At 33.6% G+C, this 26,507-nt stretch overlaps 1 protein-coding gene and 1 pseudogene across 1 annotated transcript; one reads left to right on the top strand and one right to left on the bottom strand.

Annotated features, from left to right (window-relative positions):
- The first annotated feature begins 1,723 nt into the window (after positions 1-1,723).
- LOC114406096 (BAG family molecular chaperone regulator 4-like) lies at positions 1,724-10,233 on the top strand. The gene is made up of 4 exons (XM_028368670.1): positions 1,724-2,020; positions 4,890-5,146; positions 7,317-7,463; positions 9,747-10,233. Exons 1-4 carry the CDS (start codon positions 1,870-1,872, stop codon positions 9,942-9,944), a joined length of 753 nt encoding a protein of 250 aa, XP_028224471.1. The 5' UTR covers positions 1,724-1,869; the 3' UTR covers positions 9,945-10,233.
- Positions 10,234-10,519: 286 nt separating this feature from the next.
- Positions 10,520-25,528, bottom strand: LOC114404896 (annotated as a pseudogene).
- Positions 25,529-26,507: the final 979 nt, after the last annotated feature.

The following is a 26,507-nucleotide window of genomic DNA, read 5'->3' as shown; positions in this document are numbered from 1 at the left end:
CAAGAATCAACTTCTATTCTTCCGAAAGCATATACTTATTTAGTGTCTTTTCCACCTCAACCAAGTCAAATGAGTTTTACTAGAATGCTTGTGATATGTATATCAATTTTAGATTACTACAGTTAAATATCAATTCTAAATTTTACTCACTTTTATTCTATTCAATTTAGGCTCAAGATGAAGATAACATTCCATCACCAAATTGGCTTCTCTGTTGTCCTACAACAGAGAAGCCAGGTCCTATTCCATTACTTGAAGCATTGGACTTTAGTCAAATAATCTCTAATGGTAGAATTTGTCGAAGCCTGATCTGAATTTGTCATGGTCAATGAAGCTTTACCATATATTACCTTAGTCAATGCATTTCTCATTTTGTATGTTAGAAGTATGCGAGTAAGTATTTTGGAGATGTACATGATAAAAAAACATTTTTTTGTGTTAGAAGTAAGCAAGTTAGTATATTGGAGATGTACAGGTCCTTTTTTTGTCTATGGCTGCGAAGTCAAGTCGGGTTACGAGGTTGGATGCTGCACAAATACACTAAAAAAATATTTTTGCGTGCTGTTCATAATTGTGGTAAATCAAATTATAATATTAAAATTGACAAAAAAATATACATTATTATATTTTTATTAAATAGTGGTAAATCAAATTATAATATTAAAATTGTACAAAAAATAATATAACAACTTCATAAATTATATATTACACAAATTATTAAATAGTGTATGATGAATAATAAAATAATAAATAGAAAAAATTTAATATTTCTTAATCTCAACCGTTTAATCTATAACTTGCTTACTTATGGATTCTTTCACTTGCAGCAGACAAAAATATTTCTGCAGCCAAGTTAGGATTTACTTATTAAGATAAGTAGATTTTTTTTAAAACAGAAATATTTTTAGTCAAGTACATTATATTTAAAATTCATATTAAAAATTTAAATTTAAATTTTATTAATTATTATTTTCACAAAAAACTATTAAAGTTTTTTATACATAAAAAACTATTTAAGTTAAATTCAGAGATAGAGTTAAAAAAAGGTCATAAATTATAAGGGATAAACAATTAAAAAAAAGGTAGTTTAATATGATTAAGATGGAATTTTTTAGCTAATGGTGAAGATAATGTATGTATAACTTCTACAAAGTAAAAAATTACGATGTAAAACTTTTATTATTCATAAAAATATTTTATTTTTTATTCAATTGTGGCTTGCTCTTAGACAACGTGTAAGTTATACATTCAATGGTTGAGATATTAAAAAAACATTAAATCAAGTTGGAGGATTATAATATAATTTTAAAATTCATGAACACTGTTATTTTCAAAGGAACAACACAGGAACAACTGAAAAATAGACGGTAGAGAAACCAAATTGACTTTGTCATTCTATACTTATTTAATTAATAAACTTTAATATGATTGAATGTCGAGACTTGTTTTTTCATATCAACACACACATTCCTGTTCAAAAGCTCCATGAAGAATTTTTTTTTTTTTTTTTTGAAAAAGCTACCAACATTGTGCTTCAATTCAACAAGTGATTCATAAACTCCTCACGCTGATGGGCTTCAATTCCACAAGTAAAAAAAAAAAAAAAACATATTTAAGTCAAGTAGATATTTCATAATAGATAAATTTCTATTATCTCATTCTGATATTTTTCTAATTAATAAAAGAAGATATCTAATTCTAATCTAATCATTATTAAAAGACGGAAAAGTGAATGATAAGCACAAACCAACGTCTATGAAGCCAGCGTTAGAACTCTCGTGTCTTCTTTAACCCTCAATCAGCAACGTGCGCCCTCCTCGGGTCAAGCTCAGTCAGCACTGCACCGCAAATTTTTCTTTGCCCCTTTCGATGAGTAACGCCACAGACTCCGCCGGCGAGATCCCACCGGAGACGAGGTCCGCCGAGAGTGACGGTGGTGGGCCCCGGCCCACGATTAAGATCAATGTTACGCACGGTTCCTCTCACCACGATTTACACCTCCCGGCCCAATCAACTTTTGGTTAGGTTTCTCTCTTTCAATCCATGGTACCTCTTTGATATTACTATTATTTATTCGCGAATTTAATAATTTGTAGTGTTAGTTTTTATTAGACTTGAATATGATGATGAGTTTGGTGTGCGTTTCTCAGAAATTTGAGGGATTAGTCTGTCGCTCTTAGCTTGGAGATATTCTGGAATTGCTTGTTTAACAAATAAAAAAAATTGTGCGTGAAGGGAAAAAAAATTAGAAATTGCCAGAATGGGGTTTGATCTTCAAGTGACACGTGTTAAAGAGATATTGGTGGAGTTTAGGGAACTTTAACTGATAAATGTATGGGATATTTGTTGATCCTAATTAATTAGGGTAAATAGTGAATTTGATCCTCGAAATTATGATGTTGTCACTTTAGTTTAAAGTAATAAAATTTGAAAAAGGTTCCTGAAAGTGCAATCGGTCACTCACTTTAGTCCAAAATACAAAACATTGTGATTTAAGTGATAATATTAACACATACTCTTAAGGACTCCAGTGACATTTAGTAGATATGTTTAGGGACTAAAGTCACAACATGGGGACTTTTTTTTTTTTTCTTACTTAGTAACTAATATGACAACACTTTACACTTTCAGACACTAAAATGGTGCTTTACCCTATAAATAAACTCTTGAACTTTTTGAACGGAAAATATTGAATTTTGTTACTGAAAAAGTGGAGTTTTTTCGCATAGTTAATCAAAGGTAGTGAGAATATGTAGTCATTTCATGTAACTATTTTCTAATTTTACTTGGAAAATGCTCTATTGTATAGTTACATTGATTGCAATCTATTTTGTTTTAAAAGAATTATTAGTCTGCATAGGAATCTGGATTGTGAATGATAAGCTCTGTAGTTGTAATGTTATTAGCTTTGGGTAAGTGTAAGTAATTGGTGAGAATTGTGATGCTGAAATGAATATTCTAAGTTCTAGCCAATGAATACTGCAGCATTGTTATAGCTTCTTAAGAAAGAATGTATATTGACTATCAGAAGATTCAAAATCCACTTTCTTCTGTGGTTATGGTGCTGTGATTTTGGGTTTTTAGAAATAGAGTGGATTAAATTCATTCCTTATAACAAGTGTCAGTTAAAATTGAAAACTTTATTATTGGGAATGGTTATCACATGACATGAACAAGTTTTAGGCACACTCATGCATGTAATTCTAGTTTCTCAGTAACGGAGTCTGCAGCTGATGGGAAGATTTACTTCTGGTAGACTATTTTAAAATCTTGTAGTTTTCGTTTGGTTCCAAATTCATTCCAGAACTTTATTTGCAATTTTGCATAAATTTTTAAAATGTTTCTTCCGTGAACATGATGAAAAGTAATTTGCTTGTCAGCTTCCATTTGACACTTGTTCAAAATTAACTAAAAGTGATGTGATTATGGCCATTACTATTTAATTTTCCTGTGTTATTTGGATGAAAAACATAGTTCCAAGAAAATTTCCAGATTATACTTATTCTATGGGGAGGGCGAGCCCTGGTGCAGCGGTAAAGTTGTGCCTTGGGGACTTGTTGGTCATGGGTTTGAATCTGGAAACAGCCTCTTTGCATATGTAAGGGTAAGGCTGCGTACAATGTCCCTCCCCCATACCTTCGCATAGCGAAGAGCCTCTGGGCAATGGGGTACGAAGTTTTATACTTATTCTATGGGGAGTGGATTTTCTTATTTCTAAGTCTACCCTGTCTTTCTTTTGTAAAATTTTCATTCTGTTTGGAGCTTTATCCCGCATCCCAATCTTTATTATTTTGTCTTCTAGAATATGTTCAAGGAAGTCGATGGGGTTGACTTAGAAATGGCATATACTAGTACAGAATATTGATAGAAACCCAGATTTTGAATACAGGAGAGTGTGAATAATTCCCAGTTGAAAAACTTATCTCAGAAGAGCAAATAAGGATGTATTTATCCTTGAATTTTAGTGGGTTAAGATTACGTTGCACTTTAAATTAAATCAAGATGGACTTGCCCTTACTTGGAACATTTAAGAGACATACTCACTTTATAGGAGCCTTGCCCAATTAGAAAAAGAATAATGGAAAGGAAACACAAGGAAAAATTTACGGAAGTAGACTCTCCCATAACAAATAGAAAGATAATGGAAGCTCTCAATATGTAAGAGAAGAAATGATAGCACATATCATTCAAGAGATTTATAAATCTAATCTTATCCTGCACCCTGTTCTTACTTGTCTCTCCTCTCCACCCTGTCTTTTTTATTGCTCCCAAGTTACTGAGTCTGCCCTTCTATTCCTCCTGCCATGTGAGCTGTGTGGACCCGCTCCTTTCCCCTGTCATCAAACATATTCTTTCAATGGTACATGTGTTTTCTTAATAGGATTATTAGGAAGAGAAATGTTAGAGACATGCTCTTAGACATTATCTTTCTAACACTCTGTGATTGGCTGAATTTTGTTAAAAATCACCAAGTTTGGGGGTCCCACTTATCATTTAATGATTTTATCTCCTAGTTTAGATGTGGGGTCCACCAAAATTAGTGATTTTCAATAAATTTCATTCAATCACAATGAGAGTATTAGAGAGAGAGAGTTGTTAGCATTCCTCCAGTAGGAATTGTTTGTGAAAAACTGGTTTGGTGCCTGAAGAACATTGATTCTTCTTTGAAGGAAAAAAAAAAAGGAAGGAAAGCATTTTTTCCCACTCTTTTCATACTTAGTATCAAATTAAAATTGTCCTCATTATGATATTGATCATTTCTTTGTTTGGAGTATGCTTGAGGAATTGGTGCATGTTTTTATAGTGTCATATATTAAGTACTGTAGGAGTAGAATGTACTCTGTTTTCATTGATATATGTATTTATCTTTTTTGGGATTTCAATAACAGGGGATGTTAAGAAACTCCTTGTCAATAAAACTGGTTTAGAGCCTGCAGAGCAACGACTTTTCTTCAGAGGGATAGAAAAGGGTGATAACCAGCGTTTGCAGGCTGAAGGTGTAAAGGATAAGTCAAAACTTTTTCTTTTGGAGGGCATTGGTAGCAAAGAGAGGAAACTTGAGGAAACCAGAAAAGAAAATGAGATGTCTAAAGCTTTTGAGGCTATTGCCAGTGTTAGAGCTGAGGTGGACAAGCTCTCAAATAGGGTGAGCCTGTGTTTGAATTATGAGTACTATGCTTTTTGTAGAAAGTAGAAACTTATCTGTAAGAATTATTTACTGTTGTGTGTATCTGATCACATGAAATATTCTTATTTTTAATGAATGAGTAATAATGGGCATTATCCCATACTAATTTGCTGTAATTAAAACATATCAAATCATATATTTGACACTCCTCATCAAGCTGAAGCATATATGTCATGAATCAAACTTGTTATAAATGTGGTAAATCCAACAGTTATGAAAGATGGTTCCAGTCATGTGGTTGCACTGGATAAACATGGCTCGGCTAAAGCCAATGAAGGCCCATAGTGGTGACGGGTACTATTCACGCATGAATAAAGAATGCTTTGAGGTGGAAGAAAAAGGAAAGGTCGATGCAACAATTATAAACATCCAGAAGAGGACTGGGCTTTGTGAGCCTCAGTCTGCGAGCTTGGTGCTGCAAATGGAGGCCAGACTCATTGCCATGCGTTGGGATCAGGGGCTGTTTGGCTGCTGTTTAGCGCGACAAAAGGATGTGCGTGAGAGTTCATTGGTGGTTCTTTCAAGAATCAAGACGTCGTCAATGGCTTAGCATAGATAGAGGGAAAGTTGTTGGCAGGAAAGGTAACTGGAGCTGTGGCAATAGCAGCGGCGGTGGTGGAGATCGGTAAAAGTCACCAGAAAAACTGAAAAATGTCAGTGGGAGAAGGACTACAAACAGAGAGGTCCACCAGAATGTAGAAATAGGTCGTCGAAATAATGGTTTTTGTTATTCCTTTGACAAGAATAACTTGCTTTGATACAATTTGGGCCTAATTCAACCTTACAAAATTTGCTTATAAGGTAAGGGTTGCCCCCAACTTATATAAACTATTATGGCCTCATTACTAGTCAATGTGGGTAGGGGTGGCAAAATGAACAGCTCGGCCCAGCTTGGTCCATTGGGCCAAGCGTGAAAAATGAACTGGGTTGGGCCAACCCATATTGTATATGAGCCTCCTTTTTTGAAGTCCAATCAGGTCCAGTGGCCCATCTGGCCGGCCCATATTAGCCCTTTTTTTTGTCTAAATTTATAAAATTAAAAAGAAAAAAATTGAAAAAATATCAGGCCAAAATAGGCCTGATTGAATTCGGGCCTATATTTCTTTAGTCCAGTTTGGCACGATTCTATTTGGGCCAGCATTTTCTTAGTCTAGCTCGGCTCAGCTGGCCCAGTTTATTTTGCCAGTTCTAGATGTGGGATGGGTAGTCCGATATCGGCCCGATAGCAGGTGGCACACTTGGCCAAACAACAAACTGCTACCATAGACTCTAATACCATGTAAGAATTATTTAGTGTTGTGTGTATCATACAACACAAAATACTGTTATTTATAATGAATGAGGTTTGCAAAATAAGGAAACCAAATGATGAGTAATAAAATATTCAGATAGGAATTATGTTCATTATTACCCATTATTTTGTTTCCTTATTTTGTAAACCTCATTCATTATATATAAGAGTATTTCATGTGGTTTGAATCAGGTCCATGGAGATCATTTATAGGACTAGGTGCTTCTGAAATTTGCTTGGAATCAGAGTCTCATAGATCCATTAAACGGACCACCCACCATGTCATCCACGCATTAAGTCCTTAGTGTTGGGCGTGAGGGGGTGTATTGAAAAAAACTCAAGTCTCACATCAGCTAGAGATAAAGACCAACATAGAATATATAAGTTAGAGGCAACCTTCATCTTATGAGTTAGCTTTTGGGGTTGAGTTAAGCTCAAGCCCACGTGCAGCTTTTGGGAACCTCTTTGCTCGTTATTCATGGGTGGATATCTTCATTGTTTACTAGCCTTGTTTATCTGGTGCAACCACACAACTGGAACAACCTTTTGTCTTTTATTGGGTTTATCACATTTGCAACAAGCTTGGTTCACATCACATACATGCTCCAGCTTGAGGGGGAGTGTGAGATTACATCTTGATATTATTCCTGATTGTATTTATTATTAGTTATTCTATTTCCTATTAATCAGCAATTAATTGATCCTGTAATCAATACTGATTCCTTTTTCTATATTATAAATAGACATGGGGTGTGGTCTACTTTGACACACATTACAGTAAAACACTGTTATAATATCAGTTAGAGAATGAATGTATGAATTATTTTAATTTTTCAGGTGACTTCCATAGAAGTATCTATTAATGGGGGGAACAAAGCTTCCGAGAAAGAGTTTCTTGTGCTGACAGAGTTGCTTATGAGTCAATTGCTGAAACTGGATGGTATTGAGGCAGAAGGTGAAGCAAAGTTGCAGAGAAAAGCTGAGGTAGTATTTATGATATTGCAGTTGCAAAGTTGAAATTTGAATTATATGTCTGTTATTGTTGAAATTTGAATCTTATGTATTGGTCAATCATGCCCAACAATGTTCCTTAATTTTACTATATAAATTGTGCGGCAGGGAATGTAATTTTGTGAAGTGTTTTTCCACCAAGATGCATAGCACTTCAAGGTCTCTCCCTTGAGATAAGTTTTCATTGAAAACAATGTGTTGATAAAAGACTTGAGAAAGTGTGTTGCATCAAGTGTTTTGTCCAAAAGATGCCTTTTGCTAAGACACTTGTAATACAACTTTGCAGAGACCAGGTGACTAATAAATCATTAGTCAGCTTGATAAATTGGTAGTTCAAATTGATAGGGAACAAGAATTGGAAAGGGGGCTGGGGTAGTTATTTAAATGACATGGAAGAGAGACGGAGTTTGTGTGACTGAGGTTATATGGCTGGGGTGATGGCGTGAGACATTTTATAGGTTGATTGTTATTCATTGAGTTGGGAAGAGAATAAGAATTCTCTAATGAGCTGTAGCTCTGGTATTTGAGACTGACTGAAATAGTTCGGAAACATTGCTTTTGTTTTCAATATTAGTTCAGTAACCATAATACTAGTGGATTTCTATCACAGCTACCACAAACAACAATAGTAATGGAAATTTAAAGGTAAGGGTCATCTACTAATTTGAAGTCTGTCCAGTCCCCATCCAAGGTGTGATTCCAATATCATCCCAAAGGTTCTTCGATCCATCTTGCCTCTCCAAGCTAATTAATGGTATTTTTCTTCAATCCTTGTCTCTCCAAGCCAGCATCAAATATTTTTCTTTAACAGTAGCCTCTGCAAGCTCGAACGACAACATCCACATTGCAGTTTTACTGTTTCACAAGAGAACAGAATATAAACTCACAAAGATCTTTCTATACAGAGTGGATAAGCCAATGTAAGCATGACTCAAGTACAAGAGAATACTCCAGAAAAGTACAATTAACTCGTGATTTGTTCTAATTTTTGTTCAGTTTTTTTTTTCTTTTTCTCTTCTGTTTTCACTTCAAGAATGGTGGACATTTAAAGAAATTTTTGGCAAAGTGACATTAGAGCCGATCCATCTGGAAATAGAGCCTTTTTCAAAATGGCGTTTTGTTCTCTAGCAAGATGTTGAGTCCAGCCATCCTGTGCTGGTCCTTTTGCTTCTAAAATTTTGTAGAACAAACTTTGGCCTCACTAATTTCTTCTAGAAGACTCTGAAACACTATGCAAAATATTTTGCATCAGGAAAATTTTTGGCAAGCTACAACCGACTATCATTTTCATTAATTACCTGATCTTGGATTTGTTTGTCAATCAGCTTCTTGAGTAATTCTTCTTTAGTTTTGGGCTTCAACAACAGCTCTCATCTATGGATTGTTTTCTGAATCATTTGGTTTACATGGGACCTTCTTCGTTGATTAAACTTCTTTAGGAATCTTCAAATCACTTCATCAATTCATTATGCATTTTTTATTATCTTCACTTTCATTAATTCTCCCAATTACATTCATATATTATAATTCATCAATATTGCTGCATAAAGAATTCTGGTACGAATCAAACATAGCTATCACAGTCTTTTAGTAAGGATAATATGTTTGTTATCATTACAAAGCGTTGACTAAATTAGAAACCTTGGTCCAACCAAAAGGCTCAATATTGTTTGCATATGAAAGATTTCCTTCTCTCTTTTGTGTGATTTCTTAGTATCTATGCATATTAGGTTTTCCTTCTCTAAATATGTAAGCTTAAGAAACAATGTATCTTGTTGATAATCATTGTCAGGCAAGTGTTTAATATTAATTTATTGTTTGACAATGTTTCATCATATATGAAACTCTAATTTTTCTTTCAAATATATTTCATCATTTGCATTTTTATATGTCTCTTGACCTTTTAATACATTTACCTCTTTCAAATAAAATCTTAATATCACATTGAAGTATGACTAGCAAATTGCAGTGATGTGCCTTGGGAAGTTGAAACGTGAAATATGTTATTTGTCAGTGTTAATTTCTTTATCAACTACTTTCTATCCATTTTCTTTGCATGGAGTGAAGAAATGTATTTGTTTAATGTTGGAAATATTGTCCTTCCCATTTTGGTAGTAATGTGTAGTAAATTGCACCATCTGTTCACATACTGCTTGTTAGAATTATAACACCCAAATGCTCATTTCTTGCGGAGATGCAAATTATATGGATTATTGCCTGTGATGAACTGACACAAGCTTGTTGACCATTGAATAGGTGAATCGTGTGCAAAACCTTGTGGATAAATTAGATTCTCTAAAGGCAAGAAACGCCAACCCTTTTAGCAACAGTAGCAATGATGTCAAAGTAACAACCCAATGGGAAACCTTTGATTCTGGAATGGAAAGCTCGGATGCCCCATCCGATAACTCGTCTTCAACGAAAGTAACTCAAGATTGGGAGCAGTTTGATTAAATCTTGTACATCATACTACTGTCCCTTCATCCTTTGTTCGAGATTCATATATATATTGAGAGGTCTTGGTACAACGATGTTGCCTTGTGATTTGGTAGGCAGAAATTTTAATTGCAGAAATGTTCTCTCCGCTTAGGTAAAGTTGCATATGTTAATCTATCTCGTGCACTTAGTTTTAGGCAAAACATGTAAAACCAAATTGTATTCTTGTTACTTGAATATATTATTGCATGTTTTCTAAAAATTTGAGCTGTGTATATATTCTTTGTGCAGGATGGGGTTGACTGTATTTGTCTATGGGTTATTCAATGAATAAAAATATTATCACCTATGCAATTCCCATCAAATATTGAAATTTTAATTCACGAAATATATACAAGCTCAATAGTCAATATATACTGTGACAATATTATAATAATCTCATGAGTTTAATTTTCAGTTAACATATTCACACTGTCAAATAATTAGAAATTACTTTAAATATGATTTTTTAAATGATTATTATAAAACTCACTAATTTTACACACGTTAATTTATAATTAGATAATAATGCAAAAAATGTTTACACTCTTAAAACTTTCTAATTAAATTACAATCTCATTGTTACATATATACTTATGTGATAGTAAAACTTACACGAATGAACATTCATTCATATTTTTCCATAAGACATTAACACTACCCTACGACTATACATAACTATGTCTACATGAATCATAAATTTATGGTCACACCCCTTGCTCCATTTACATTAACACGGGGTGATGCTGAAGTTTTATCCACTCTTGAGGATCCATGCTTGGTTGGGTCATATTTTTCACCATCACCCCAAAGGGCATAAGCTTCTTCTCCATAGACGGTGGCGATGAAGCATGCTGCCACCAATTACTTCAAAAACTGAACACCGCTGCTGCCGCCATAGAAGGCACCCCTTGAGTTGGTCACTGGGAATGAGTCTACAAAGCTGAGTTTCTGCCAAGAGGCCTGTTAGGGGGGCACCTAATAGGCCAGCCACAGCGTGTGTGGAACACTCCAAGGGTGTCATCCACCTGTGAAATGTAAATTCACAAAATTATAAGGAAATACCTAGAAATTATGAATTCAATATTTTTTTTATTGGTCAATGTTAATGTTAGTTGTTAGTGGGGAATTGGAATGCACTAGTATTTTTCCATCCCTTTTCCTTCAACCCTTAACATTATCTTTTCAACCACCAAGTTAACTTTTTTGTAAATTTAAAGTAAGTGTAATTGTAACAAAAATAAAGTGTTATTAAAAAGAAATTTACTAAATTGATCTCTTACTCATTTGACTGTTCAAGCTATGCAGTTCGACTTTATGCAGATTCTCTCTCACACACTAACACAAATATAAGCATGTATTATGAAAAGTAGTGTATATTTTTTTTTCAGGATTATTCTTTGCTTTCTAGATTTTTGAAGTGAAAATTTTATGTAATTAAAAAGCGTTATACATGTATTTGTTATTTAAACAATTAACATAAACATATTAAATTAAAATTAAAAATAACAATAAAATACAATTTTTGGGTTGCAGAAATAAATGATTAAATTACTTTAAGTAGTAAAGATAATATGTCATTATTGGAAAGCGTGAAAAATTATATATTTCAAATGTTTTTTTAATGGAAATGTAATTGATAATATCAAGAGTATGTTTGAAATTTTTTTAATGATAAGACAGCGATAACTTAGGATCAATTATGTAAATAACCAGCATTAGATTAATAATATCGTTGGAGTCTAAAAGGTAATCTGACCGATAAGGCAAATGGATGAAATCTATTTCCAGTAAATAAGATGATAACGATGTTTGAAGATATTTTTGTTCAAAATGAAGATTTTTTTTTACCTGAAATGGAGAATTATTATACAACTACCACTTCATTAAAAATAAATAAATTAAGCCTATATATGTTTTTATCATTAATAAATATTAGATTTATTTATTTATTAATAAATTTTTGTTTATCATTGAGTCCTTAATAAAATAACACTTTTATTTTTAGTTTTTGATATTTTGTTTTAGTCTTAATAAATTAATGAATTTTGTATTTATTTTTTAATAAATTAACAAATTTTATTTTAATTTCAACATATAATAAATAGACAAAAATTATCGTGAACTAAACTCAAAATTCGTTATTTATCAGGAACTAAAACTAAGTATCAAAAATAAAAAATAAAATTATTATTTTATTAAAAACTCAACACAAAATAAAAATTTATTAAAAAAAAAAAAAATTCATATATTTATGAGAAATAAAAACATATTTAAGCAAATAAATTATATCACTATATCACTATATCACTTGAGTAAAAACCTTGAATTCCAGTTATTTTTTAGGACTCTACTTTTGAAACAGAAATCACAAGACACGAGAATTAATTCATCGATCTTCTACGTTGATCTTTTATATCAAAAGCAACTCTAATTACCTTTCGTGGGGGAAAAGTGTTAATCAACAGATTACATGTGAATTTGTCCATTTCTTGGCTAACTTTCTAATATTGTTGAATGAGAATTAATCAAACAAGCGAAACAAAAGCAACTCAGACCTAAAGTTATACAGGAATATCATCGAAAGAGAATTAATGAAACAAGCATAGCAAAAACGACCCAAACCTAAAACTCCACGAATATCGCGAGTTTGCAGCACGCTTTTTAAAGTCTTTTTAAGTATATTTATTAATAGTATATGTATTGACTGTATAAAAGAAATTTACATTGTCACTTGATCAATCATAAATTGTCATATCATAGACTTTTAAAATAACTATGCTAAAAATTATTATATTAACAATATTTAAAAATTAACTCAAATATTTTTTTTTATCAAATAAAACTGACTTATATTCTATTGTTCTTCTCTATCTGTCATTTTTACCTTTTTTTTTTCTTTTTCTTTTCTATTTCCCATTTTTCTCTTTCTTCCACCTGATTTACCACAAAAAAGGGGGTGAACTTTAGTATTTAATTTATATTCATTAAATAAAGTTGACGCACAAAATAGATGAAAATGTTATTATAAAATTATACTCACTTTCTTTCGTCTTGTTTTATTCTTATCTCTTTTTTTTTTCATTATATCATTTAGCACTTTTTCTTTTATTTTTTTCTTTTCACTCCAATCCACCCAAAATGAAGTGAATGCTTTATATTCTCCTAATGGGAAAAGAGCCTTGTTAATGAAATCTTTGATAAGGTGGAATGAAAAAAGATAAAAGTGAGAAAAAATGAATATTTTGAATTAAAGTAAAAAATAAAAATATGATTTTTTACTGTTCATTTGATTTTTTTTTCTCTTTTGTCAGTAACAAACTGATCCTTAGCTTATTGTGAATTGAAAATTAAGTTGAAAAGTACGGTGTTTTGACCAAGAGAAAGAAAACCCTACGTTCTATAGAAGGCTTGACTTCTTGTGGAGGATCATCATAGAATGCTCCCTGAAAGCATCCCCATTACAATAGCCGCCCAAGATTGCACCAGACCTGCAATTTGCATTCCCATCATCACACTTGTATTAATTAATTGTCAACAACTGCCAATTAATTATGCTACAACTAATTAAACCTTATAAGTGATGATGGTAACTATATATGTACTTTAAATATTTTAAGTCCATGTATCATTAAATTTTTAATCATTCAAAATCTTTTGTTAGATTTTGATCATGTCACTGTATAGACTTTGGTATAATTTGTTTATAATTACGTGTGACATATATTAGTAATATTATATCAGCAATTATTTTGAAATAAAATGTTACATGACATGGTTATGTAAGTCAAGCACATAATTATTTTAGAAAAACAAATTTACAAAATCAAAAATAGTAATCTTTAAATTAAAAGATTAAAATCAAATGGGATTATATTTAAGTAAATTAAAAATATACTTTAGTTAGAAATAAAATTCTGACATGCCAAAAAAAGATCAGGCAATTTTTTTTTGTGTGCATATATAAAATATAGATGAAATGTTGTTTATATGATTTTACAACTTTAAATAAATTTTAATCAATATAATTTGGAGTGTGAAATAGAATATATTATTAGAACTACTCTTCATTTTTAAATTCGAATTTTTTTCATTTCCTTCTTTTGATCTTGTTACTTTGCCATCATGATGTACTTTTAGTTATAACTCATTAGGATCATCAAACTAAGAAATTACTTAAATTTTATCTACTTATTAAATAATTTACTACTACAGAAGTAGAATTCAACATCGATTAAAAATGGTATTTTACGTCGGTTAACGATCGTCGTTGTCTCTGATGACGTAAAAAATTATGCCGATTTCAACGACGGTTATCCAAAACCGTCATAGATATTCTACAATTCTAAAACGGACTGTCAGACAGTCCCGTCTTAAAACTTACAAAAGACTACGACGGTCATGGGGGTAGCACCGTCGTAGGCTTAATCGTACTCTACGACGGTGTGCTCCCAGAGACCGTCGCAGTCTTTGCTATATTCTATGATGGTTGTCTTCAAGGGACCGTCGTAGAATGAACTTAATACTACTACGGTATTTTATAGGTGACCGTCGTAGTTAGTTGTATATTCTACGACGGTTGTCTCCGAGGGACCGTCGTATATTAGCATTGAAAGAGAGGACAATGACAAACAGCATACTCAAAAAACATTAACTTCATAGCTGAAGAAGAGCTGTGTACTAAAGAACTCTCAGAATTCTAAAAGTCTCCATTTCAATCATTCAAGCATTAATCTAGTGCAGAAAGCCAAGGATGGTAACTCAAATGCAATCGATTTGGGCTGCCCCATGGGATTACCTAAAATTATTCAAAGACGGGCATCTTTAGGCCCAGTAAGGAATACCTAGGGCCCAACATACAATTCAGACAGGGGTGTGCAAGGACATAGAGCATCAGATCAGTCAGCAAAAAAAGTCCACCACCACTACCACATTCCCAAGAGAAACAGGGGAGCACAAAAGCTTCCTTATCAATAGTATAACAAAAGACAGGAAGAAGGGACATGGTTTCAATGTAGCCAGCCATTTAGTCACATGTACAAATGCCCAAAAAAAAAAAAGTATATCGCTTACAATCTTGGTGCTGGTAGAAGTGTAGAAGATGAACAAGTACACAATAATAGGGAGATTATCCCAACTCAAGTGGGAAAAGCATTATATGCAAAGATGAAAATAAAAAAAAATCATATAGGGGAGAATCCCCAATTTCCACCTTTAGGACAAGGTTGAACTTCAAGGAAATTGAATTGATGTAACCCAAGACAAAGAAAAAAATTATAGAAGAATAAAAGAGAGATGATGCAAAGCAATTGAAGCAGTTACAAAAAATAGTTGCATGATTAAGAGTAGCTACAAAATTGACTGTGGTTAGCATTGCATGAATAAGGGCTTAGCTAAAATAATAGGACAGAATAGAAGAGGTTTCATTCTGAATTATTAGCATTTGAGGAACAGGAACTAAGTAGCAACACAGTTGTATAAGGGGAAACCTTTGGAAGGTGAATTCTCTCTTTTATTCTGTTTTCCATTCTGTGCATATTACAGAAATGTTCTTGCTTTTTCTCTATTCTGTTTTCTAATCTCTCTATCCAAAATCTCAAACTAAATTGTTGGGTTTGTAAGATACCTAACTCAAAAGAAAAGTTTAAACAGTTAATTGCACTCAAATAATTTTGAATATTCAATACCTCAAATGCCTTTTTGAGGAATTTCTGCATGAACATTAACACAATGTTTTCAAATATCTTCGTTTTCCCTGCCTCGGGCATCAAATGTTTTGGTGAAATTCATATGGCTCTTGCTGAACATGTGAGTTGAGCGAGTTTCATTTTTCATTTTGTGGATTTCATTCCCAAAGTAGTGGGATCAATAAGAATTTCAAGCAATGAAGGAAAACGTGTTTTCAAAGAGTGTTAGTGAATGGATTCATATTGTAAGATTGAAATTGGAATATCTGATCCTTATTAAGATTCTAGGAGGTATGACTCAATGTTTTTAACTCTGTGTTAGGGCGAAAGCATAGCCAGAGTGGATCCTCTATGTAAGTATACTATATGCTACATTGCAATGTCATGGTGGTTACTTATGATTCAGATGTATTTACCATGTGATGAAGTTATGTAACTTCTAGAAGTATTTTTGTGAACGCAATACTTGTTTGCAGCAGAGATTAAGGCCTTAGTTGAGGCATTTACTTTTGCTGCAACATTTCTATTTGCGCATTTTATTTTCTGGCCTAAGTTTACTTTGTTTTTCATATATGATTTTGTTTTCTCAAAATACAATTTTCAGGGATTTGGAGGCCACAGTTTGCACTGCTGAAAACAGGAAAAGTCAGGGCCTTTCTATTACCAACATCAATTTCGAAGTGCAACAACCCTTGTGGGAAAATAGTGAGCTCTCCCTTTTTCAGCACCTTCTGATAAACAATGTTACATGAAGATATGAATTCAGCAAGGATCTGACCTTGAAGCACAATGAGTACTTAATTGGCACCGGGATGAGTGTGGTGTGGGATAACACCACTAGGACCAACGTCCAACCTTACTGCATATACTTCAAGGCCATTGAGACCTGGATAACGCAACTTTCCTCATCTCTCCATTGAGGCCATTGATACATGGGATCTAGCCACAAAAGTTGGGGTCACAGCAACATTCATTATGTTTATGACATTTGCAGCTTCAGCTATAACCCAGTGTACACAAAGTCATCAATGTTCTATTATCAGGTGGCTTGCAGGGGTAGCCTGCAGGTGTGTCTGCACCTTTCAGGAACCAAACTCCTAATTAATGGAGCACTAGAAGAAGCAGTTTGGCCTAAGAAAAAAAATGGTGTGTTGGCTTGTAACCATGTGCTGATTTTAGTTCTACAAGCTCTGATCAAAACTAGTTACATTTCATTTTGTTAGGGATGGACAATGATGTTTTATATAGTTACTTCGATCCTGCGACATTTGCACCACACACAAGCAAAACAAAGCAATTTCAAATAAACAAAATTCAAATCTAAAAACAACATTAATATTAGAACCATGTGAACGTGAATAGAGAACTCTGTAATCAACATTCAACAGCCACAGATACAAAGGAAAGAAACTTTATTAAGATGTGAAAACCAGAAAATTAATTGAAGGAAAACATACTTCTTGGTTACTGTTATATCGGGTAACAAAGTCAAATGAATATGGGGTAACAAAGTCAAATCAATGCAAATGCATAAAGACTAATCGCAAAAATAACTTGGACCCATAAATAAGAAACTAATGGTGGGTGTTGGAAGTTTGAACCATGAAGCTTCAATCTTTGGTTGGAGGCTTATCAAAGATCGATTGTCGACTAAGTAAATAAAATCAAATCACAACACTAATAACATTGATTGTGCGATTATTATTATTAACAAATTGAAGGATGACATGTCTAAGGAGTACTCAACAGGGAAAATATTGAGTCTATGGATATTATGAAATTCGTTACGGAGATTGGAACTTAGAACTTCGAACTTACGAAGACAATATTAAGAATAACAAATCAAAAACTGAGGGAAACTTGAGTGGCCGATGGGAAGGTAGTCACATGGCCACACAAGTAGACACAAAGATAAAGACTAGTGTAGTACTGTCAATGAATGGAGAGTGGCGTGGGAAGTTGCTTTCCTCGCAACATTTGTCTTTATCCTTCGTACTATTTTTGCTTATACCCCCGCCATGAATGATGCATAAAAAATGAATTGAAAGGCAACAAAAGTTGGTACAATCCCTACTACTACCCACACCATGAATGATATGACATGCATGATGCATGTGTTACATCTGCTCTCATCCTGGCCAACTAAAAAAATTAACAGCCAATTTTAATTGAAAAACAACAAAATCAGATATAATTAAGGAATTACATTCAACTCTTTCCATCGGTACTCATAACATTTCATACAAACTAGTGAAACTACCAAAATCTTTCATCATTAGGCCAATTTGAAAATAAATGAATTTAGTTATGTAATTCAAATAAAACTTTTATAAAGAAGATATTTATATATAATTTAGTCTCCAGCTTATTCAATTACAGAGACTACTAATGATAAAGACAATAAATCTGAAGCTCAAATTAAACATCAGGGGATTGATGAAGTTCAGTGTACTAACTTAGACCAAACAATGCTCAATGAAAGTGATAATCTGGCATAGGATGACACCACTGATGAAGGATGGCAGGAGGTTGTTTCCAAAGGTCGTTCACTCGCTGGCCACAAGTCAGCTTCATCAACGAGGCCCACATAAACCCCACTGAAATGCAAAAAAAAAAAACATTTAACAGCTTCAGATTACATAAAAAGATAAACAAAAATTAGAGTTTCTCTCACAAAACACACAATGTATCTTACCTTATGGAACCAGCTTTGTCCATACAATGTGCATACAAACATTAAACACTACAATGTTATAAACCTTACCTTATATAGGACGCAGCTTTAAGACGATGTAGACCACCACCAGCAACTAACGGCCTGAGACGACAAGGAAGCAAAATCATCAAATGAATGAAGGAATATAAGACATGCAAATGAAGGTATACACAAACAAGACCTAAATGCAGCCTTACCTTTATCGGCGGTGGCTGCAAACTGAACAAGACGCAACGTAGACGATGGTGTTTGTCGGAGACGATGGTCTATGTACCTAGCTAGGGCGCCAAAGTAAGAGTAATTGAGTCGAAATTTCGAGCAAAGAAGTGATAGGGCACACCAAAGTAAGAGAAAGTAACAAGCACGTGCCAGCCATGTGATACCATTTCGGATACAATGACGGGTCTTAGCAAAGACCATCTTTGAATGACAACAACATCGAACATCAGGGGACCGCCACGTGTCTCTACAAAACATACACCGACGACTCTTCGAATAAGACCGTCTTTGTATTTTAACGCCTTAAATCACGTTGTCTCCACGTGAAACCACCAACAATACGAAGACGGTTCTTGGGGAAAGACTGCCTTTGTATCTAAATGACGAAGATGTTGACGTGTTTCTACCTTAACAATACAAAGAGGGGTATCTGGATAAGACCGTCTTTGTATTTTAACGCCTCAAATCATGTGGCCTACACGTGAAACCACCAACAATCCAAAGACGGGTATCTGGATAAGACCGTCTTTGTATTTTAAATCCTCAAATCACGTGGCTGCCACATGAAAGTACTAACAAAAACAAAGACGGTCTCACTAGACCACCATATTTGTATACTCAATGGCCCACTCACATGTTTGGCACGTGTTACCATTAACGATACAAAGACGGTTTTTTCCACAAAACCGTTTTTATAAGTTAGCCACCTAAATACGAATTGCCACAACGACTGCATGTCTACGACGAGTAGCGGCAAAACGACGTCGTTCTCATGCCCTTAATTACAAACATGCCATCGATTCACCTTCTACGACGGTTGTATGAAACCGTCGTCGAATGCCTGGCGTAGAAAGCTGCTTTTGTAGTAGTGTTTATAATTATTGTTTTTAAATGAGTACTTATTTAAAAATTATTCATTTAAGTTTAAATAAACGATTCCAATCATCATGCCCTGAACAGCTCCAATCACCAAAGTCTTACAAAAAAAATTACATCAAGAGAAGTCCATAAAAGGAAACTAGTGGCAGCACAAATGTTAGTGTCGAGCACAACAATGGAAGAGGCAATGTTAACTGCATATGGTGCTCCACTGTTGAACCCTGACCACGCCATCCATAGCAACCCTGCATGATGCAATCCTACCCCGCAAGGGCATTGGATAGAAAACTCCAAGTAGATTGGGCTAGAGATGCAAGAGAAGGCCCTAGGATTCTTATGAGCCTTAGAGTAGATTTCGAACCCATGGGCTAAGTACGAGCCCACTTATCTTTTTAAATATTAGATTAAGGTTTCATTATTTTTGGGTCTTGTATTTAGGGCTCCATAATGTAGGTAGGGTACCCTAGAAATATAGGAAGTTTAGTATGTTGAAGTAAGGTAAGGTCTGAAAACTCATTTCCTGGGCATCTTCCCATGAAGAAACATGGTTCCTCACCAACTCAATGAGTGGTGCTACAAGTATAGAAAAATATGGGGCAAACCTTTTGTAAAAGTTTGTTAAGTCATGGAAGCCCCAAATTTTTCTTACACTTGGTGGAGCGGGCCACTCGAGAATGACCTTTATTCTCTTAGGGTTCATGGGAATCCCTTGATCACAATTTAAAAAATTAAGAAAAGTAAAGCAATAGAACATACATTTTTCTGTATTTTCATGTTGATTATTCCTACCAAAAAGTATGACAAACCTAAGGTGTCCCATATGAGTACCTAAGTTTGTATTGAAACAAAAAATAAGAACAAACCTACCTAATGAGTCCCTATGTACACAAATCATGAAGATGTTGGATGCACGAGTGATTTTACAAAAGAGTGTTGCACCACCCAAAGCATTCATCATACCACCTATTTTAGGGATTTGGTGCCTAATAATACCTATTTTGGGCACCAACAAAGCACAAGGATTTAAGCTCTTGTGAACCAAACCCTCATCCAACAACTCCTTTACTTGAGGAATAAACTCAAGCCTAAGAGGTGTGGCAATGCTAACAAGTGTCTTTTTACAAAGGAGAAAATGTGGAGGTTATTTAAGAGGGGAAATTTCTTTAATATTTGTCTTTATTTCAAAATGTCTTTCCTTCTTAGCTAACCTCTTGGAGGAGACACTTACCTCCTTACACTCCTCCTTAACCATTAAAGGTTTTCCTTCTTCTTGGGGGTAGATTTCTTCACTAGATTCTTCCCCTTTTGCTTCTTTACTTTCACTAGAGGAAGGTGAAGTAGTAGCCTCATCTTGGCTACTATAAATGTCTTGGCCCCTCATAATCATGGTTTTCTTGGTGGGGCATTGAGAAGTAATGTGCCCTCTTCCAAGACATTTAAAGCACTTTATGGAGCTAGTCTTCTCTTGCATACTAGCCTTAAGGGGTTTCTTTTCTATTGTCTTCCCCTTATCATCTTTGGGCTTAGAAGGTGTCACCCCGAAGATGCCTTGACCTTGGTCTTTCTTTGGATAAGAGTGAGAGCCATAAGATTTTGAAGTAGACTTCCTTTTAAGTTGTTGCTCTACACTTATTTTCCAATCTAAGTTAGCCTCTACATTGTCCTTCCCATGAAAGTATGGGAGGTTAATGTTAGCCTCTTGAGGCTTTCTTTCCTTTTCTCTCATATGGGAGTGAGATCTAAGATGTGACCTATGCCTTCCTTCATAATAGTCACGAAGTTCTTCACTTAGGCTCTTGCAAGAGTTATGACTACTATAGGAGGCATGTTTTTCTTTTCTTAACTCTTTTAGCATTTTCCTTCTTTCTTCTTCCCTTATTTTCTCTTTTTCATCTTGACTTATTTCTTCCACTCTTTTTTTTCCTTTTTCTTTTCTTTCTTGTTTTTCTTTCCACAACTTAAGGGATCTCAACTCATCTAATATCTTATACAAGGGGTCCTTAGTATTAGAACCCTCACCATTAATACTAGATGAAGAATGAAGACTCATGGTGGTTTCTAAGTTGTGGTTCTTTCTTGTTGGGGGTTTGAAAACAAAAGGTAAAATAAACTATGGTTGAAACTAGCCAAAATAAACACTAAAAGAGGTGTGAAAGATAAGGTAAAAAATAATTGGTAAAAGACAAGCTATCTAGGCGGTTTGACAATGGAGGGTAAAGGAAAGAAGCTATGAAAGTAAGCAAGAAATTAAAGTGCAAGAAATGCAAACTAGGCGGATCCTAAGAGTGTTTGAATGACCTCATTTAAGGTTCCCAACAAAACACTCACTATCCTTAGGAAAAATTTCCTAAAATTATTACACACAAATGGAAGTAGGGTGACCTATTGGAGGCTCCCAACTTACTTCCAATGAAAGGCCTTTTTGTCATAAAATTTGAAAGCAAAACAAATTGCCAATTACAAAATTACAAAAAAAAAGAGTCCTCAATTGTGGTGGCTATTCTCTCTTTAGTGTTTCACTCAATTTGGAGTGCTTCTTAGTACAATAGCTCTTAAGGTGGTTGGCCCCTTGCTTCTTGACTCAAATTCTTTAAGACATGGCACCAATCCTCTTTTCCAATTCCCTATATGGCAACTCAAAAGCAAGGAAACAAAGAGACAAGCAATAACCAAAGACCAAAAAAAATGAAATGAAAGTTAAACCAATAGAGTTTTAACAAGACAAATTTCCAAGGATTATTCAACAATTAAAGCAATGAAAAACACAAAAAAACAAGCTAGGACTCAAAGAGAAACCTAGAATGGCTCTAGAGTAGAGTAGAAAAACTAAAAAAAAAAAAAGACTCAAGAAACCTTTAGTTTTGGCACTTGTTTTCACAATAGTTTTCAATTGAAATTTCAGAACTAGGATTGGTATAAAATAGGCACCAATTATAGAGCAAATTTTGAGCCAAAACAACAAGCTCACTTTCCTTTCAATTTTTTTTCCTGGACACTTATTTTTCTGCCAACTTGTGCGATTTTTCTTATTTTTTCCTTTAATCCAAATCGCTTGGTTCTTTTTTTATAATTTTGGTCCAGATGTCTAGAAAATTCAGTAAAACTTTCAGCTCAAAAAATGTAGTGACCAATTCCCAGTAATTTATACAAGTTCGTATGTTCAAGCTACCAGCACCAGCAATTTCAACCTAGAAATCAAGAGTAGTGTTTATGTTGCTTAAGGCTTGGATAGTTACAATTTGTGTTTGCTTATGCTCAATTATCTTGAATAACACAATTCAAGAGAGCTTAAGACTTATTTTGATTCACAAATCCAGCCACAACTCAGCACCACAACTCAACTTCATCATAGGCATCATGTAGGAAACTTAGAAAACAAAAAAAAGTTCAAAAACAAGACTACTTCTAGGAATTGATTTAGAACATGTTATGAACTAAATAACATGCATGAATTAGACTCAAAATTCAAAAGATAGGCTAAGAATGACAAGAATACATGAACAAATGTATCTAGAATTCAATCAACAAAATAAAAATTCAACACAAACTTAGAACATAATGTGACAATTACTATGACTAAACATGACTCTAAGACAACATGGATTAAGTGATTTACACTTAGATTTTGGTGTTTTTTTTTCTAATCAATATTTTGGAAGAAAATTTAGATCTAAAGGTTCAGCACAAGAATATTATGAATGAAAAATGATAGAACCTAAAATCAACACAAAAAACACGATTCAAGAGTAGATCTACAAAATTTGAATCATAGAAATGCAAGAACAAGTGTAGATCTAAGATTTAATCAGTTTATTTTTTTGAATCTACTCTAAACAGCACCAAACCACAAGACAATGGAGGATATACAAGGATAATAAGATGAAGAACAAGGAATTAAAGAGAATTCACTGAACAAAAAGATAGAGGAAGCAAAAGAACATCACCTAGATGAAGATGCTCTTGATACCACATGGTGTAAGCTCCATTGGAGCTTGTAGGCCTAGGATCTTCTTCATCAATGGATTCCTTTGCTTCTTGGAAGATAAATGGCAGCGGAATGGAGAAGGAAGAGAGAGAGGAGACGCCACTTCAAGGAGAAGATGAGTCTAGAAGAAGCTCACCATCATAGGAGGCCATGGATAAGAGCTTGGAGGAAGAAGGAGATGAATGAAGGGAGAGGGAGAGAAGAGCACGAAATTTTGTGCTCTAAATGAGCTTTGAAATCTGAATTTTAATATTCAAATGATCAAAGTTAAAAAAAATGCACACACATGACCTCTATTTATAGCCTAAGTGTCACACAAAATTGGAGGAAAAATTGAATTTCAATTCAAATTTCACTTGAATTTGAAATTGAATTTGTGGAGCCAAACTTTGGAGCCAAAATTTCACTAATTATGATTAGTGAATTTTAGCTATGGTTCAGCCCACTAATCCAAGATCAATTCCAAGATTCTCCACTAAGTGTGCTTAGGTGTCATGAGGCATGTAAAGCATGAAGGACATGCACAAAGTGTGACTATATGATGTGGCAATGGGGTGTAGTAAGCAAATGCTCACCTCCCCCTCTAAAATTTAATTGGATTGGGCTTCTACCAATTCAATTAAACTTATTTCCCAACACACATCAAATATTCACTTAGTGCATGTGAAATTACAAAACTACCCCTAATACAAAAACTAGTCTAAGTGCCCTAAAATACAAGGGCTGAAAAATCCTATATTTCTAGGATACCCTACCTACATTATGGAGCCCTAAATACAAGGCCCAAAAATAATTAAACCTTAATCTAATATTTACAAAGATAAGTGGGTTCGTACTTAGTCCATGGGCCCGAAATCTACCCTAAGGCTCATAAGAACCCTAGGGCCTTCTCTTGCATCTCTAGCCCAATCTACTTGGAGTTTTCTATCTAATGCCCTTGCGGGGTAGGATTGCATCATTACACCCGCAAGCATCAGCAGCACGTTGTTCGATGGGAACCTCTCCCTGTCACTCTTCAACCTTGTCCCAACCTAATCAAAACATGCTTAATTACTTTTAGAATTTTTTTTCCAAGTAAATTCTTATAAGAGTAGTGCTATATATGCTTAAAGTTTAGAGTATTAATCAATTTGGTTTTTTTAATGCTATAGCCTATAAAAAAAATGATAGATTTAGTCAATTTAATTTTAAAATTATCTCTACCACTCAAATTAGTCTATATAATTGTAATGCTTAAACATGAATTTATTTCTTTGTAATTTTTCAATTGTGATCTCTACAAGGTTTTTTTAAATTAGTTTTGTAAATGTATGTTTTTTTCAATTTAATTTCTAATTATAGGAATTAAAAATAAAAATTAAAATTTTAAAGAGATTAAAACTAAAAAAAAACTTATATAAACTAAAAATGAAAGAAAAAAATTATAGGAACAAAATTGAAAAACCAAGAATGTAAAAAAAAGTAAATTAATAATATTTAAGCCTAGGCTAATAGTTAACAAAGCAACTTTTTTTTCTCAGCAAAAAATTAAGTTTACATTTAGGAATGCCAAAAAATAATCAAATGTAATTTCAAGTACTAAATTATTAATTTCCATAATGTCAAGCACATCCAAATCAACCAATAGTGCCAATATCACTTGACCAAATTAACGTTTTTCTCAATAGAAAACATTGATACATCTCTGTTAACATGCTAACTCGTAGTGTGTGTCTACAAAAGCCATCCACACCTTAATGTTCATTCTTCCCAGCACTGATCCCGCCAACAAGATCATCATGATAGCCGCAAAAGTGAACCAAAAATACACAAGAGAAGCCATGGAAAACAACAATTCAGAGGCCGCGCTTTCAACTACACCATTGTTAAAATGGTGCGTGCTTTGGGGCACTTTGGCGCGGTGCTCTTCCCTAGAAAGGGAAGGAGTTTGTTATTGAATGATATTTGATAACAAACAAGCACCTAACATATTAGGTGCGAAGACTTAATGGGCCATGAAAGCAGAGTTCACGGCCCATTTCTTCTTCACCATTCTGGCCTAGAGGATTACCAGGCTCGATCTTCTGTTAGCTGCCATGCGTTCCCCTTTGTTTAGCCAATAAGGGGATGTAGGGAGGTGCTATTGGTATGCTGTGGAGGTGGCCATGGATTGCACAAGTTTTGAATTGTAGGAACTTCTCGGTTTTGAATCAAGCTTTTAACTCACTAGTGTATATATATGTTCATTTTATGGGACTAGAGTTTGTGAATATTTGTGTCTTGTATCTTTTTGCTTGGGTGGGTTGGTATACTTATATGTCTTTCAATCTTTGTCTTTAGTACTAGTTGAAAAGCATGAATATCCTGAATTTGTTTGGATAAGTTTTTTCATAAGAATTTATAGGAAAAAATATAAGAAAATAAATAAATTAATATATTCAAAAGCTGAAATTAACTCATGCATATAAGTTAATTTGTAACAAAACTTTGATGCAAAGATATCCGGTGAAAATATTTAATAATTGGAGGAAATATTTTATTTGGATTGGTGGAATGAAAATATACATATATGAATTTAATTTTAATATATTTTTTGTCACTCCTATTTTTCTCTATTATGATTTTGGTCTCTATGCTTTTAAAATTTAGTTTTTAGTGTCATAGTTTTATTTAAATAATTAAAGCAAAAAATAAAATAAAAAAAATATAACAGAATTGGAATTTCATTATGCAACTATATCCATTTTTTTGTTTTATTCATTGTAATTTTTGTCTAAAAATAAATATATCAATTTTTTCATCTAAAATCGCATTATATTTTTATTTTATTCCTCATAATTTTTGTTTTAAAAATATTCCTATAAGTTTTTTGTCATTAGTTCTTACCATTAAAAATTGTTAATGGTTATTGACGTCACACGTGTTATACCAACAAATGATGACATACAAAAGACTCATGTTAGTAAAAAAAATGTCATATACCATGAGTATAGCATCAATAAAATCAATCGCATAAAAGGAAAAAATGTTGCATTAACCGAGGGACTAGAAAAATTAAATGGACCAAAATAAAAATG

The sequence above is a fragment of the Glycine soja genome, chromosome 3 (genome assembly GCF_004193775.1).
Source record: "Glycine soja cultivar W05 chromosome 3, ASM419377v2, whole genome shotgun sequence".
Taxonomy (NCBI): Eukaryota; Viridiplantae; Streptophyta; class Magnoliopsida; order Fabales; family Fabaceae; genus Glycine; species Glycine soja.
The sequence above is the reverse complement of the archived record's forward strand: the minus strand, read 5'-3'. Positions and strand labels throughout refer to the sequence as shown.